The sequence below is a fragment of the Plectropomus leopardus genome, chromosome 6, assembly GCF_026936395.1.
Source record: "Plectropomus leopardus strain MGB_pleo_1.0 chromosome 6, ASM2693639v1, whole genome shotgun sequence".
NCBI lineage: Eukaryota > Metazoa > Chordata > Actinopteri > Perciformes > Serranidae > Plectropomus > Plectropomus leopardus.
The window spans coordinates 18980282-18997152 of record NC_142181.1 but is presented as its reverse complement, the minus strand read 5'-3'; the positions used below and the strand labels follow the sequence as shown (position 1 = coordinate 18997152).

The 16871-nt window shown below is 37.3% G+C and overlaps 1 protein-coding gene across 3 annotated transcripts; it reads left to right on the top strand.

The window, feature by feature from the left end:
- The first annotated feature begins 3435 nt into the window (after nt 1-3435).
- Nucleotides 3436-16274, top strand: pde9ac (phosphodiesterase 9ac). 3 transcript variants are annotated; one of them, XM_088078935.1, is made up of 20 exons: nt 3438-3697; nt 4060-4211; nt 5850-5920; nt 6412-6489; nt 6892-6935; nt 7107-7161; nt 8027-8097; nt 8232-8319; nt 8431-8512; nt 8616-8690; nt 8786-8872; nt 10107-10211; nt 10359-10441; nt 10703-10859; nt 11610-11723; nt 11936-12040; nt 12203-12331; nt 12411-12506; nt 14396-14472; nt 15284-16274. In XM_088078935.1, the coding sequence occupies exons 2-19, from the start codon at nt 4143-4145 to the stop codon at nt 14438-14440; spliced, it is 1554 nt and encodes a 517-aa protein (XP_087935061.1). In that variant the 5' UTR covers nt 3438-3697; nt 4060-4142; the 3' UTR covers nt 14441-14472; nt 15284-16274. The 3 variants fall into 3 exon arrangements, with proteins under 3 accessions (XP_042342798.1, XP_087935061.1, XP_087935060.1); XM_088078934.1 differs by having other exon boundaries at nt 3441-3697; nt 14390-14472; XM_042486864.2 differs by lacking the exon at nt 14396-14472 and having other exon boundaries at nt 3436-3697.
- The last annotated feature ends 597 nt before the right edge of the window (nt 16275-16871 follow it).

Below are 16871 nucleotides of genomic sequence, written 5' to 3'. Positions count from 1 at the left end.
GTTTGCAGTTTGTCATCAGTTTTGGAAAATTCTCCTTTAAACTTTGGAGTGTAAAATTTTATACATTTTCAAGATATTACAGGTAAGAGGGTTTGTTTTTTTCATATAGAGATCACCATGACACTTCCTCAGCTGATTACTCACATAAAGACAATTATTTTTATGAGGTTCTTTGAAATTTTATGTTTAAATATGAGGAATTGTCTACAGACATGCACTGATTGCATACATTTCCAGAAAAAAAATCTGAATATTAGATGAAGCCAGGATTACATTTCTATTTTTTTTTTTTTTGTTGACACATTGGAGTCAAGTTTTTACAGAAGGACTTTTTGATATCTCTTATCGTTCCATTAAAATAGAAAATACTGCCAACAACTATAATAAATAAATGAATAAATACATTTTGCCATGTCTTCAGGAATAAAATGTCATATCAGTCAGGCTAAGAAAAATATATGAACAGATCTCCTCTGTAAGACGCTTTAGTCGTTTTTATGTTACATATTTTTCTGGAATGTTATGTATGAATAAACAAATAGAGGCATTATCTCATTAAATACATAAGCTTTTTGCCTACATTTCCAGAACTGAAATCTGAACTAAACAAACACCTAAATTTGTATGTTGGATATTTTCTTTTCACTTGTCTGAAAAAAAGACATATTATAGAAACAAAATAGCCCCAAATGTTAAAACAGACAATTGTTTTCATGGGGGTGCAAAATAAATAAAATAGGTTATTTATCTTTTGATTTTTTTTTTTTTTTCACTATGATTTTATTGTATTTCTCATCAGTGTTTCAATCAAGTAATGCCACAAAGTAGAAATGCTTTACAATTTCTTATCTTTGTGAAGGAGCTGACTGAACTGCCATTATTGAGTATGAATGTAGTTCATATCTTGTCCATTAGGTGTCACCCTCACATTTCTTTAAATACCCTTACAGCTCTTAATCCATACAGTGAAGCAGCTGATATATGATATTTTGGAATGTGTTGTGCAAAGTCATGTTTCATGCTATGAATGTGTTTCCGATGTGTGTTTTTTTCCTCCACATCCATGAGCGATTGGTCGACTGATGACAAAGTGGCTCTTACTCTTCCATCACTTGACATTTGAAGGTCAATGAGAATCAAGCTGTGCTTGAACCTACAGTTCTTTCTAAATCATAAACAAAATATATTAATAAATATAGCAAATGTGAGCTGATGAACTCGTAGGGGAGGCTTTAAGTCACTGATGTGCGATCAATCAATTTTCAATAAATAGGCTCTTCCTGATTATGGACAAACTGTTAAACAAATTAGGCAACTGTAACAATGCATAGGAGTAGTGATTATTTAATATGGTGTTCATTTTATTTTTCAGCTGTTTTTTTCCCATTACACAAAAAACACTGTCAGGGCACATGGAATATAAAGACCAAGAAAATTAAAAGATGTTTTCAGCGATTGTGAAGTACAAGCTTGTGAAAGAGTGTATTAATGCGCGCGCACACACACACACACACACAGACACACATACACACACACACAGACACAGTAAGTGGCCTGGTCCATCATTATTATCAGGATAATGTGTTCTCTTCAGAGGTCCAGCTGGACATCTTTTGTTATGAAAATCCACACAATTTTATTTTTTGCTTTTATCCTGAAATGTATGTCCCTGCGCTGAAGGTGTGATGAGTCGTGTGGTTACATAAGCGCATCAGATCTGACTGTTTTGATCTGCGCTTTGTTCTATTTGAAACACAAATTATTCCTTTGCACACACACTCATGAATATACATACAGCATCATGGGCACACAGGTGAGCAAGCACACAAACATGCATTATCACTCGTGGTTTACACTACAGTATGTGGAAAATTATTTGATAATGAAAATGGGTAATTTTTATTGAGTTTGGAAATTGCTTTTATTCCATTTTGATGCCACATTTGTATTAGTCATACAGTGTATCCCATCATGGTCTATTTCTCTTCCAGCGTGGCAGAGGAGCTTGGATGGCTAGGCAGTAATTAGACTCTGGGGAGTAGAATCACATTTGTGTGCAAACAGTACGTGTTTATGTGTATCTGCAGACGTGTTGGGAGTAGGTATCCTGTGAGTTGAATAGAGGTGATCTATGATGCTCTCCTTCTCAAATTAATTACTTCCCCCACCTGCCTGGTCCAGCACAGCCGCTAATGTCCTTGTTCACACCAGCCTGTTGATTTGAAATTACCAGTATAGGAGGGGTGACTTTATTATTAGAAAGTGCTCATGTAGGCTTTGTTACATCTGCTGTCCAAAACAGGTAGAACGCTGGTTTTGATCCTAATTAGGGCAATGGGGGGAAAAAAAAGAGAAATGGAGAAGAGAGACTCCTATCAGCTCTTGGTGGCACCTAGAAATTGCTTGATGTTGCCTCTTGTTCACAGTCTTTCCTCACTGTATCATAACTTAGAACACTAAATATTTACTTAATATTATACATTGTGGACTTAAAGGTTAAGTTCAGCCCAAAATCAAAAATTCACCTTTTTTCTTTTACCTGTTGTCTTATTTATCTAGATTTCTTTTTGGCGTAAGTTGCAGAGTTTTGGAGATATCGGCCATAGAGATGTCTGCCCTTTCTCTAATATAATGGAACCAGGTGGCAATATATATATATATATATATATATATATATATATATATATACTTTCTCCCTTTTTTCCTTGAATATGTTTCTGTGAAGTTCCCCTTTTCCACATTGAGGGTTTAAAGAAAGACAGTGTTTTATGTTGCACATTTTGCAAAGACCCTTAAACCCTAAACACAAATCGGGGGAGGGGTTTGGAGCAATAAAAATAAAAAAAAATGAAATTTACATGACATGAAATTAAATGCATCAATTATAAACAGTATTTAAAAAAACAAATTGCAGTTTAAAATCTTAAGTGTTCTGCTGAATTCGACTGACAAAACCATCTGCAGACTGGTTCTCAACGATGGAGTGGATGAGTGGGTAGGGGTGGGTAACGCACTCACACACACACACAGACGCGCGCACACGCATGCATGCATAGAAAACAGACACATATACATCCATTCAGCACATACTATATACATGCAACTTAGCACTTATGCAACTCAATAGTTTATAGAAAGAGCAAAGCCACACTTGAAATTAGGGCCCCTTGGTTAGAAGTGGAGTCTCCCTGATAAGATATAATTTTCCATGTATCGTTGAGAGCTCTAATCAGTGTTTTGTTTGTGCCTTTTAGGCCAATAATAATTGCTCTTTTTAACAGAACACAACCGTAATGTAATTTTCCAACCAGCTTTAAATCAGATAGCTGTGCAGTAAACAATTTATGTTCTGGTAAAGTCATTATGCCCCCCACCCCTATGAGATACAGTGAATCAGACCATGTAGATAAGGAGTGTGTAACCAGCACAAGTCAAAGCAGCACACCACTTAAGACATTAGAGTTGTCTTTCTTTTTCTCCATAGTAACTGTCCCCTGGCAACCAGTAAGAGCCAGTTAATGTCATAGCACTCCAAAGCCCTCTGGCTCCCTCACACATACCCTTCCTCATCTTCTCCAACACCCACATCCTTTCTCTCCTCCCCTACGGCTCCCCCTTTGCATGTGTGCATTTGTGCATCCTCAGCACCTGGGACATTACCTCCCATCTCCACGGGGGAAGCTACATCGTTGACACTGTGAGTGCTCTTGCTTTTCGTGAATTAATTTCATTGTGATAATTTAAACTCTGTATAATTATGATTTATTTAAACAATACATGTAAATGCACAATTTATTGATCATAGTTTATAGACTTTCCATAGTAATGGTAGTATTTGTATTCCTCATTATTTTTATTTGTTTTTTGTTCTTTTAAATTGGAGATTAGCAAGAGCAAAAACTTAAGTAAAACTGACAGAAAAAGTGAGTGTGCTCACTTGTTGCTGATGATTTCATGTCTCTTGATGTGATGATATTTTTTTGTTATTATTAGGCATTAGTTGCTGTATCTGTGTGAATGTACTAAAAAATGTGTTTCTCCACTTATCTGTTTTTCTAGTGGCTCATCAAGTTTGTCAATCAGGGCTTCAAGTTCAACTTCAGATTTTTTGCGGGTGCCTAAGAGAGGAGAGGGAGGTCAACATGGGCTCCAGCTCCTCCTCATATGCCCCCAAAACCATTTACCTGGATGTGGATGGAAAAGTGCAAAAGGTGGGTACAATTCCAGTCAAAGTGTGGTATTTCTGGGATGTATTTACATTGCAAAACTGTGTTTCATCACCCATGTTTATGATAAATGTAATGAAACTGGACACATTTTGGATTTATTTATTTATTTATTGTTGTGTAAATTAAACTAATTTGATTATTTTGTTTGCTTATTTTTTATTTTGTTGTTTCTTTAATTGATTGACCAGCAAATAGTATCATATACTGTTAATAAGATTTGGAGTACATTTAAAGACATGCATGTGTTTATTATGACTGAAAAAATGTTGTCCCAGCAAACATGTTGGTACGCCATGCAAGATTGATGTGAAACTATATTAGCAGTACAAACACAGAAAATAATGGATTATGCAATTAGAATAAATAAATTCAATTAATCAATGAAAATGAAATCTATATTGCACTGATTATTTTGGCAATACATTCCAAAATATGTTTTATAATCATGCAGTTGTGACTCATCCACAAGATTTACATTATTTGTTTATTTATTCCTTTAAAGACATTAAGGATTTAATATTGTGTTTGATATTGAATCCAACATTAAACAGCTTTAATTATGGTAATTAAATAATTCATTTTTTTAATTCATCTTCTTGACCCACATAGCAGATATTCCCAGCGGACTAACGTCACCTGAGGAGGAAATTAACTGGTGATTCAGAGCTGCTAGCCTCATCCTTTTACTTACAGAACCAAACACCTGTTGTTAACAGCTTATAGCATTAATTTCTGCAGCCAACAGCTCTGTTGCACACAAGGGAAAATTTCTTAGCCTATGCTTAAATTTATAGAGGCAGCAATAAGAAAGGAAGTATGTAGGATACAAAATACAGTGCAACACTGACTTATTTAAATATTTATGGTCATAATGGCAGCAGTTTGATAACTTAGTAATCATTTAGGGAAGTCATGATGCATGGTTTAAGGTCAAACATGCGGAGATACAGATAAATAAAACACTTGCTGATGTAGTGACGTAGAGTGCTTCAAGTGGAGAGCTGGCGATGACACATGTCTGCTCAAGAGCTCTGAGCCCCCTGCCTGAGGCTGAATGTTTGTCTGCTACACCTGTTGCTTTCCCCAGATTTAAGATGACAGTTTTTGCACAGGGGTTTATCTACCCACTCTTTGTTATCAACCCTCCAAACAATGTAATCTCTATACATGTACTGTAGTCTTGTAAAGTGGACTGCTTGCATGACAGGCGTGGATAATGCTGCTATCTTCAAGAGATCACTAAAACTCCAGCTGCTTTTCTTCTTTCATTGGTCTCTCAGCTGACTTGACCGTATTCAACCATAAAACAAGCCGGTCCTTACTTTACACTCCAATGTGACTCTGTTGCCTAAAAAAACACATTGAATTTGATGACCCCCACCTCCCAAACCCTGTCTGAGCACTGAGGCTTTATATAAAACAAAAAAACCACTGCAGCTGTTTGTGTGCAGGTGTGTGCTTGGAAAGACATTGATTGCACTGTGTTGAATGTTTTCTCATAAAACATGTGACATGATAATAAATAACATCACTGTTATATTCTGCTATAATGTGAAAACCTTCTGCCATAATTTCCATCCATGTGTAAGACTTAATACAAAGTGTGTTTAACGTTTATAGGTGGTGTTCAGTCGGCACTGCAACTCGTGTGACATCAAGGAGCTTCTGTGTTCCTCATCTAACATCCCCAGGTTTGTTTGCTCATTTATTTCTTCACATAAAGATCACATCACTTCATTTCTTTGTCCCTGGGCATACTTAACACATCAAGCTACACAAAAATGTCATAAAAAAAGTTTAAGCTGCATTCTCATTAATTTCTGTACAGCAACTTGTGCCTGTGTGGGAGGGCAAATGCACATGGTCTAAATATTGAGGGGGGCGAGTACCCTGCATTCACCTTTAGTCTATATTTGTGATATAATACTCTCTGGGCACAATGCACATATGCAGTTTGTATATAACACACACAAAAAAAAACATATTTATTAACTTTCAAAGCATGAATGTAGATAATTTCTCTTTAATTCTGAAATGATATCTAATGCTACCTCACCCCTCCTCAGTAAGAGGGGCAATGACAAATTTCAAGAGACAACATAGTTGGAGAAATAGTGTAAAATGTTTATATAAAACCGAGTGTAATTCTACTTCTCTCCCTTCTTTAATTCTCCCCCTGTAGGAACACTGCCATCATGATGGTGGACCCAGACGGAACCTTGGTTTCCATAGATCCCACCATGCCCACCAACTCACCAAAGTAACATACCAGCATTATTATATTGCTTTTATTTAGAAATGGCATTTCTATATTAACATCTTCACTTTTCAGTCACTAGCCCATTTCACAGGCTTTTTTAAATCTAATATATATATATATATATATATATATATATATATACGCACATGCACACACACACACACATATATATACACGTGTATATATATATATATATATATATATACTGTATATATATGTGTGACAACATATTTTTATCACAAGTTTCATTTAGTAGCTTTGAACTATAACTATACATAAGCTACTAAAGCTAACATATGGAGAGATTGTTCTGCTAGCTGTTAATCTTTGCAAAGCAATGAAAAAATGCTAGCCTGATGTTAAAAATAATGAATATTAAATGTTCCTCTGAATTCCTCACAGTTCTCTGTACAAAGTTGTCCCTCTGTCCACCAGTCAACTTGGAGGTAAGCTGTCAGCAGCTTTTTTTTCTTTCACTCTAAAAAGCTCACAAACACACATACATCCATGCACTAACCTCACACCAACTGTAAAAGTTATAATGAGCTTGAAATATACTAGTCTTGAATGTGAGTGTTGTTTACAATGATTTACCAGGCATGTATTTATGTCTGCAGAGAAGGAGGACATGTTTCAGAACATGTTATCCCAGGTGGCTGATCAGTTCAGCAGGTAACGCCTCAGTTGTTTATGTTATGTTATGGCTGATGCCTGCCCCTCCCCACCCTCACACATACCTCACGCACATACCTGACACAAGGGACCTTCAGTGATAACGCAAGCTCCAACCCAAAAGAGGTAGAAGGTTGAAGGTTTATCAGTCATTTTTTAAACAAAGTTTAAAAAATTAAATTACATTTGTTCTTGATCCTGCTACATTTTAGGAGTTGAAAAATGATATGATTAAAATCACGAGCTGCGATGAAAAATTCCATCCGGTTGCTCAGGCATGTTGTATCCGGGATGTTAGGGGTTAATCATGTCTTTGTGAAGATGTGTGCAGAGCAGTCTCTGATTTCTCGTTGCTGAGTGAGCCTCAGTCACATCTCATCCTCTTCATTCTCCTGCGACCAGACATTAGCTATAAGATGGGTTGGTAGAGGAACAGGTCTTGGTCCAAGTCAGATCAGCCTCGCCCTGATGCCAGCTCTCCTCCCTCTCTTCGTCTGGCGCTTTCGGTTTCATTTTTCCCCTCTGGTCTGACTGGCAGCTCAGCGTATGCCGTTGGTGGAGATCCTATCACGGTCTGTTGCATTCGGTCCAAACCCCACACAATTTTTCCCGATGTTGATAAGTGCTTCTTTATCATAGAAGATGTGTTTTAGCAGAAGGGGCCATGGAGTCAAAAAAAAGAAAAGAAAAATATAGCAAAAAAGTAGGCTGCTGCTTGTACATGCACTGCAGAGGCAAGTTTCAATGTGAAAAGGGTTTTGCCTTTATTTTGTTGACCCCATTCCAGTTTTATTTTGGCATTATGACCAATGAACCATGTGAAATATATCAGTCTTTTATTATTTTCTATTTTTTCCTCTCACAGAGCCTTTCGCATCAATGAGTTGAAGACTGAGATCACCAACAGGCTAGCAATGCTGGAGAAGAGAGTGGAGCGTAAGTGGTATAGTTTGATTGTAAATGGTTTAAACAAAGTGATCTCCCAGAAAATTTCCTTCCTAGTGCTACTGAGATGTTAATAAAACATGTGTTAAAGCCAAACTGTGATATTTCTCGTCATCTTGTTCCAGTGGAAGGCTTGAAGGTGGTGGAGGTTGAGAAGTGTAAAAATGATCTGAAGAAGCTACGAGATGAGATGACTTCAAGAAGTGGTGGCAGGTAAATTAATATTTGGACACCTTGCTCACAGAAGTCAGCAGAAACCAAGTTATGTCAAATCGATGTCAATAAAGCTTTTTGTGATTTATGTCCTTTAAATTTTTATTCCAGATCAAACTGTCCATGCAAATACAACTTCTCAGAGGATGGGAAGAAGGTCACTCCCAGACGAGATGTCCCCAATTACCCAAAGGTACATCCACTGGGATTATTGTTTTTATCACTACTGGACAAAGTTAACTTCATATACAGCCTCTATGAAAGATCTGATGGCCTTGTTTATTTGGCACATACAGTACACACTGTCTCAGGAGACGATTGAGGCGCTCAAGAAGCCAACATTTGATGTCTGGCACTGGGAACATAACGAGGTTTGTTGACATTGCAGCTCTCTAACTCAATCAGCCTTTTCCACAGCATGTTATCCAAGTGACTGAATGTCTTTTGTCTCCCTTTGTGGTTGCAGATGCTAAGTTGTTTGGAGTATATGTACCATGACTTGGGACTAGTGAAGGAATTCAACATGAACCCCATCACACTCAAACGCTGGCTGGTGAATATTAGAGCAATAAAGGACAACTGAGCATATGGTTTTAATATACTGAACCAACATTCAAACACAACACTCTTGTTTTTGCTCCCATTTGCCCCCATTTTTCCCATTTGATCACACAACACAATGCCATAGATGTTTCCGGTTGTGAAGAAGCGTGCCATTGGCATGCTGACTGCAAAATGTCTACTCGAGCTGTTGTCTGTGAATACAATGTTCACTTCACCACTGTAAGACGTCTCTGATGTTGTTTCCCTGAATTTGGCAGTACATCCAACCAGCCTTACAACTGCACAAGTTGGTGATAATGATGAAGTACTGTAGGTTAAGACCCTGGTGTGGATGACAAGCATACAGATGAGCTAATCTGAGAAAATTTGTGACTATTTGTGCAGAAATTCTATGGTTGTGCAAATCAGTTGTTACACCAGCGTTTTTTTTAGAGTGAGCTTTTGGTGTGACCATACCAAGGCACATCTGTGTCGTAATGACACTGTTTAGTCAGCATCTTGATATGCCGGACTGTGAGGCGGATGGATTATCTTGGAAAAGGGGAGTGCATGAAAAAGTTTTAGATCTTTATCTTAAACCTTTTAAACCTTAGCAATTTTGCTAGAAAGCAATGAGCAATGAAAGAAGACATTACCCAAAATTTAGCGATAAATTAGTCGACGACGAAGAAGAAGAGAATACATAGAACACAGAAATGACTTATAAAAAAATACAATCATTTTGCAGTATGTTCTAAATATGTAATTATGATCATTATAAATATAGTTTTTCCCTGGTTTGTTTACTTATTCATCCTAGACATTTTTCTCTGACTTTTTAAAAAATATTTTCTAAATCTACAATTTTTTTTTAAATTTTTTTTTTGAAATGTGTGATATATTTCTTTCCAAGTTGCTCACTTCCTTTTTCTCATAGTTTTGAAAGAAACTGCGCCAATTTCCTCTGGTTCAAAAGCTTTGTAATTCTTGTGAAAGGTGTCTGAAATCAGCACAAGAAAAGTGGTTTCTCACCATTTCAAAGGGTTAAATTAGTGTAAAAAGGGAGCAAAAACAAAAGTGTTGCATTTTTTTGTAGTGTATAAACTTCAATGCACATGATGAAGATTTCAAACAAGTTTTTACTTTAGAAGCAGAAGGGTTAGTATCAGTGCCCCGACACTGATAAGAAAGCTATGTTCGAATCGTAGCTGGCCAGAAATGAAAAAAATGATCTTGTCTTCTAGTTGTCGATTCAGGAGAACTACCGTGACAATCCTTTCCACAACTTTCGCCACTGCTTCTGTGTTAGTCAGATGATGTATGGCATGATTCACCTCTGCAATCTACAGGTGTGGTGCAAGTTCTGAATAATACATTTTTTATTTTTCACAAGTCATATTATTGCTACACATACCAACCAATGACTCTCTAGACTAGACATTTTGCCATTTTTTGGCCAATTTTTAAGAACCCTTTTGATTTCCACTTTTGTCCAGGAGAAGCTGACTCTCACAGACATGGGTATTCTCATGACAGCTGCGGTGTGTCATGACCTGGACCACCCTGGCTACAACAACACGTAAGACTCACTATTCTCTCTGTAGGTGTGTTGACAGATGTAGCACTGCAGATGCCCATTGACCCCAGAATGTTTTGACATCCTCTGCACAACACTGTTGTCAATGAACTGTGAAACTAGTTCAGCATGGAGAGAGTTTAGGTATGAAAACACGCTGATTCAGATTATCGTATTGTTTTTGGTTGGGGTTTCTGAAAGGTGAGGATCTCTGTTATCATGGAAGCTTCATGGGAATATTCTATCGATTCATCCATCCACCAGGTACCAAATCAATGCCCGCACAGAGCTGGCAGTGCGCTACAATGACATATCTCCCCTAGAGAACCATCACTGTGCTGTGGCCTTCCAGATCCTCTCATTTCCTGAGTGCAATATCTTTTCAAATGTGGATCCTGAGGCCTTCAAACAGATCCGACAGGTGAGATGTAAAACTTCCATTTGTCTATTCATGATAAGCATGAGTTTTATGTCAAGCCTCACAGTCTTTGAAGATATTTACTGTAATTAGTCTATCAATCTTAAAGGTCCAGTGTGTAAGATATATTTGCAGAAATTGAATTTAATAAGTGTGTTTTCTTTAGTGTATAAGCACCTGAAAATAAAAAATCATTGTGTTTTCATTACCTAGAATGAACTGTTTATATCCATACATGGAGCAGGTCCTCATTTATGGAGCTCGCCATGTTTCTACAATAGCAGCCCCTCCACTATGAGAGCATTGAAAATACAAGGATTTTTTTTTTTTTTTTTTTTTTTTTACATTAAACTAACTGTTTTTACTGATTAAATACCTGGTCAGTTTTTTGTTTGTTTGGTTGTTTGTTTGTGTTTGGAGAGAAATAGACCTATAGATTCAAAAATAGATTTTAAAAAATCAAAGAAAAAAAAACCCCTCTGATAACTTGTAAGTTGTCAGAAGCACTTACAAGAACACTAGTGCTTGGCTAGTGGCTCATCTACAGGGAGCTTAACGGTATTGGAGAAACAGTGATTTTCAACACTAATCTCTAAAGGGGAAAGGTTTCAGCTGATTGCAATGTGCAATCCTCACCACTAGATGCCACTATATCCTCGTAAACCCTACACACTGCTCCTTCTAGACTATTTTGATCATAAATATAAGCAAATGTCATGCAAACAGACTTTAGTTTTGCCCTTATATTTCCAGGCAATCATCACTCTCATTTTGGCCACTGACATGGCCCGGCACGGGGAGATACTCGACTCCTTTAAGCAAAAAGTGGACAACTTTGACTTCACCAATGAAGAGCATGTGACATGTGTATGTTTACATTGTGCTTTACAAGATCATGTTGCATCTCCACCCAACAACAGCTGTTAATTGTACTGCATATGCAAAATGTTACCTCAAACCAAGCCTGTATCTGTTGAGTGCTCTTGTAATCAGAGGCCAAGTGGATTGTAATGGTGTAATTGAGAGAGTTGTGTGTAGATGGCTATAGCATGTCTGTTTGTATATGTGTATGTTTTCAGCTAAAGATGGTTTTGATCAAGTGCTGTGACATCTCCAACGAAGTGAGGCCAACTGAGGTGGCTGAGCCCTGGGTGGACTGCCTTTTGGAGGAGTATTTCATGCAGGTGACCTTAACCAAAAATTTCATATAACTCTTTGAAATCCATTTTCTAAATTCATCATGTCAACTGAAGATAAAGGAAAAAGCACATTTTGAACAATTACTACCATTGACAGGCAAATGTTTCTATATAAAATGACAATATTTCCACTTATATGCTTGCCAGAGTGACAGGGAGAAGTCTGAGGGTCTCCCTGTGGCTCCTTTCATGGACAGAGATAAAGTCACCAAACCCACAGCTCAGATTGGTTTCATCAAGTTTGTCCTCATCCCAATGTTTGAGACTGTAATGAAGGTAGGACAATGTTTTTGCACACATTTGTTCCTTTACAAATACACACACTGATTAATGTTCTTACTGTGGTGTCCAACAGCTTTTCCCTCAAATTGAGGAGATCATGGTTCAGCCTTTGAGAGACTCTCGTGACCACTATGAGGAGCTGAAACAGATCGATGATGCCATGACAGAGGTAGAACCTATGTTATTCTGTGTCTCTTATTCTGTGTCTCTGTCTGTCTATCTATTCATCCATCTGTTATCACAGTCGAGCTTTGTTCATATATGCCGTTAAATCATTTTCAAAAGATCACAGACTTGTCAAACTACATTGCCTGACACATTTGAAATTTCAGTGTTTTTGTTAGTAAGTGAAATTCCCAAAATATAAAAACTTTGAAAGAAAAAAAATTATCATTTCCAGTAAAGGCACAGTTCAATATTTTGGAAATGCACTAATTTGCTTTCTTGCTGAGAGTTAGATGAGAAGGTTGATGCCACTCTCGTATCTGCTTGTTGGATAAGGTTGTGGTCACTAGCTAATTACCTTATCTTAGCACAAAGACTAAAATCTGTATAAAAAGCAAAATGAAAAACAACAATCCGTTGTAGTAGTTATCAGCTCTGACCAGTTGCAAATCAGATAAGCCAGTTTTATTTGTGATGCAGAAAACTAATTTTAAAAAATGCCTCCAACACTTTCTAATCTGTACAGTATTTACCTATATTGCCTCTATCTACAGACCCTTGAGGCTACCAACTACTTGACATTAACTATGAAACTTTGAATTTACTTTTTTTTTTCAAATTCTCTGTCAGAAAGCAGATAAGAGACTTGCCCAAAATGATTTTTTTTTCTCATTTAAGCTGTAGTTGGTAACTTCAATACATTTGTTGTTTGCTGAAACTGTCGCTATGTTCACACAGTGCTAGATTAGACAGATTATAGTCTGTGAAAAAGGATCATATTTCTCTGCCTACTCTATTGCCTTGTAGCGCTTACTGCATGTGACAGACAAACAGACAAACTGTTCGGCAGCGGCTAACAATTCAAGATTCTATTACTATATTGCTAGTTTTTCACCTTAAATGTTTTTAGACACATATTTTAGTGTACTGTTTAGCTGTGAAATGAGAAAGTTGTGCTGGGTGGTGAGAAGGCCTGGCACCTCAGTTGACATGCTGAATGCAGTCTACTGAAGAGCTACTGTGCTCAAAACGCCACTGTCTTGGTGCATTAAATAATTTGGATTAGTGGAGTCCTGCAGTGTGCCAGCAGTCTTTTTCTTCATTTGTTAAACATGGCAGATGGGTCACAACATGATTCATATTTGATCAGCACTGCTTTTGACAGTTTGACTGAATTTCACAAACAGTGATTAACAGCTGTGTCTGAGACTCCACAACTCTGATTTGTTGTTTTGGATGAGTTTAGGGAGATTTTAGCAAATGCCATTAGTAGCAGTAGGAAGAGGAGGAGGGACACAATTTCTGTCTCTTGTACTTTGAGAATATAGTAACAGTTTCAGCACATAGGACATTAAGTTGTTATTTTTTGTTGTAAAAGTTGCCAACTGTAGCTTTAAGACTGTGCTTTGGAAATTTGATGAAAATGATATTTTGCGTGGCAACAAACAGTACAAATTTCATATAATGATTCAGGGGAGGAGGTTAACAAGGCTGTTGGATCCTGCACACACATGCAGTGACCACAGGCAAAAGTGACATTTTTGCACAGTCACAAGCATGTTGTTGTGCCTGCTGGCTATAATAAATTACATTTAGTTTGGATTACACTACCATTCTACCCTTGAAGGTACTAACAATGAGCAGTGTAAGGAGTTATAATTACTGCAGAAGTACAGGTTTCCTGCTGTGAGAAGGAGGCATGTAGAGAACAAATCCAAGGCAATCACCAAAGTGTCACTTAAGTTTTCACCTAGAGCTGACAAACACTGCCACTTATCTGTTATGAAATCTTTGTGACATGGGCTGAGTCACACACGCACACACACAAGTCTACACACACCCCTCCAAAATCTTGCTAACATAAAGGTGTGTCTTTTGTTCAATGAGGCACAGAAGAAAAAAACTGAAAATATGTCATTAAGCGGGAAGAAGAAGTAAGCTCTGCAGTGAGCGAGTGCAGTGGTATCTGTGTAAGTAAAAGCAACTGACTGCTTGGTTTGCGTAAGTGTTTAGTGTTAGTGCCATGAATGTGCTCTGTCTCTGCCTCTCTCTGGCCTCTTTGCACAGCAGCTCTCCTCTATAGTGAACTCTATCTACAAAAGCCACACCTTTAGGAATGTGCAGCACTTTCATCACTTTGTATTCGCCTTCTTAGTTAGTTCCGAGTAGTTCATATCAATACTCACAAAAAGGAAAAACCGTGAGGGTAATCGCATTTAGTTGGCTCATGCAAAATTGGTTCAGCGTGAGAAATTCTTGGCAAGTACGAAGGTCTCAGCTGTATAAAAGTTAAACGGCCTACAGAGAAAAAAAATAAAACTTTAGCAGCTTAGAAGAAAGCAAATTTTTGATTTCTGCAATATAATGGCAAAACATTTATTTTATTGGCTGAAAAAGCAAAGGGGTGAAACTGTTGCTCATTTGTTTTCATCTTAAACACCATGTCACCCTTTTTTTTTTTTTGTTTTTACAATGACAAGATATATTTTCTGCTCATGAACTGAACCGTCTTTTCTGTCATTTTTGCGTTGAACTTTTTCACAGAATTAAAATGCCATCGGATTCTGAGTAAGTTTTGACTTTCGTTGTGCAGAGGTCAATTCTCACTCATAGCTCTCAGGCAAGTTCAGTCAGATAGCCTTTTTCTGTGCTGGACGATAAGCACCAGAACTTTTGGTGGTCAGGCAGGGTTTGTGCTAATCTTGGTACAGCTCACCAGTGTTAGTTTTAGCTTTTCCTGATGTTCCTCTATGCCTAATCGAAGCTCTTATTTTATTGCAGGGGTCTTCTTTTGTGATGAAACTAAGGACAGATTTTAAAACATGTGAGTGAGGCCTCAGTGAAGACATCCTGCACTGAGTTGTGAAGATAACAGCTGGATCAGGATCAGGAGGAATAGACTGCTCGGCTGCATGCTGAACTAAATTTAGGCGTCAGGATGGCATATTTTGAACTTTGACTTAGACTTTTGCACTGGATGTAACAGAGAGGGACCTGCTGACCTCTTTGTATATGTTTGGTGTTTATGTTGTTCTCTCTATGCTTTTTTAATTTCATAGCACCTCAACAGTTTGAAAGACCAGTTTCTCCACAAACAAACTTGTTTTAAGATCAATTACCATGCATTTGAAAAATATCCAATGGCTGCAGAATAAGCCCTTTTCCACAAACACACACCGATCATTTCATCGCTCCAATTTTTTTAGTAGAAGAATGAAACGCACCAAAGTGGGATGTTTTCACCTCACTGTAGCAATACACTGCAATACACACACATTTTTGATGGATATGGCGCACTACGTGTTTTCCAAAGAATAATGCAGCTTCACACTTTTACGTTTTGTTCACACACAATGAGCAGTTCATTAAACAATCACACATCAATGTGTCTCTGCTCACCTTCAACACTTTTCAGTAAAATACATCCACATGGTAACATGTGTGTAACAATGTGTCCTGTAAAAAAGTTTGGATATCTCACAATAGATGTAAAACTCTGTTTTGTATGTCTATTTATCAGTCACATACTGTCAGTCTGTACATACAAAGGTTAGACAACAAACATTTAGAAATGTGTCTTTAGATGTGTTTTTTTTTAATGTAAGTCAAACACATGTATCAAAAAGATTTTAAATACCTTTTTTTTTTCAGAGAAAAGTTGAAAATACTCTTGGATAATTAAAATAAGCGTGGTAACAATGATCACACAGAGTGGCACAACTTCCCTTTGAGTTGGAACCATAGACATAGAATAAAAAGAAAGGACACTGAACTGTTTGCTGTGGTCATTTTACTACAGAAGAAGAATTAGACTGGTCGTTATTGAGGTGACATGTCAGCAGAGCTGTAAAGTGTGTCCAGTTTGCAAAGTCCTCTTTGGCCTTACACCTACTCTTCTTGTTAAACAAATTTTTAAAAAATTCAACCATACAACAGTCCTAGTTTCTCTGTATCACCAAACTATGAATGAAGCTAGCTAAATTGCCTTGGTAACTCACCATAAAGTGCATTTATTTTAACAAATTCAGTGGGAACAAATTTAAACTCAACAGAAACAAAATAAAAATAAAACTCACCAAAACTGTCTCAATTAGTCCTGTTAGCCATCAAGGTGGTGAGTCCTCTTTTCCAACAAACACCGGCTCCGGTTCGGTAAAAATAAACCCCTAATGGACTAAGTTAGGTGTGAAAATATGCTGATCTGCGCACAGTTAATGCCATCTGTTTCTCCTCTCAGTTTTCACTGAGCAGTGGCTTTCACTGGTACGTGGGAGGCAGCTACAGCTTCATTTTACACATTTCAACAAATTAATTAATGAAAAAATAAACAGGGAAATAACAGTTACTGTGATATTTTAAAGTAAAAAGA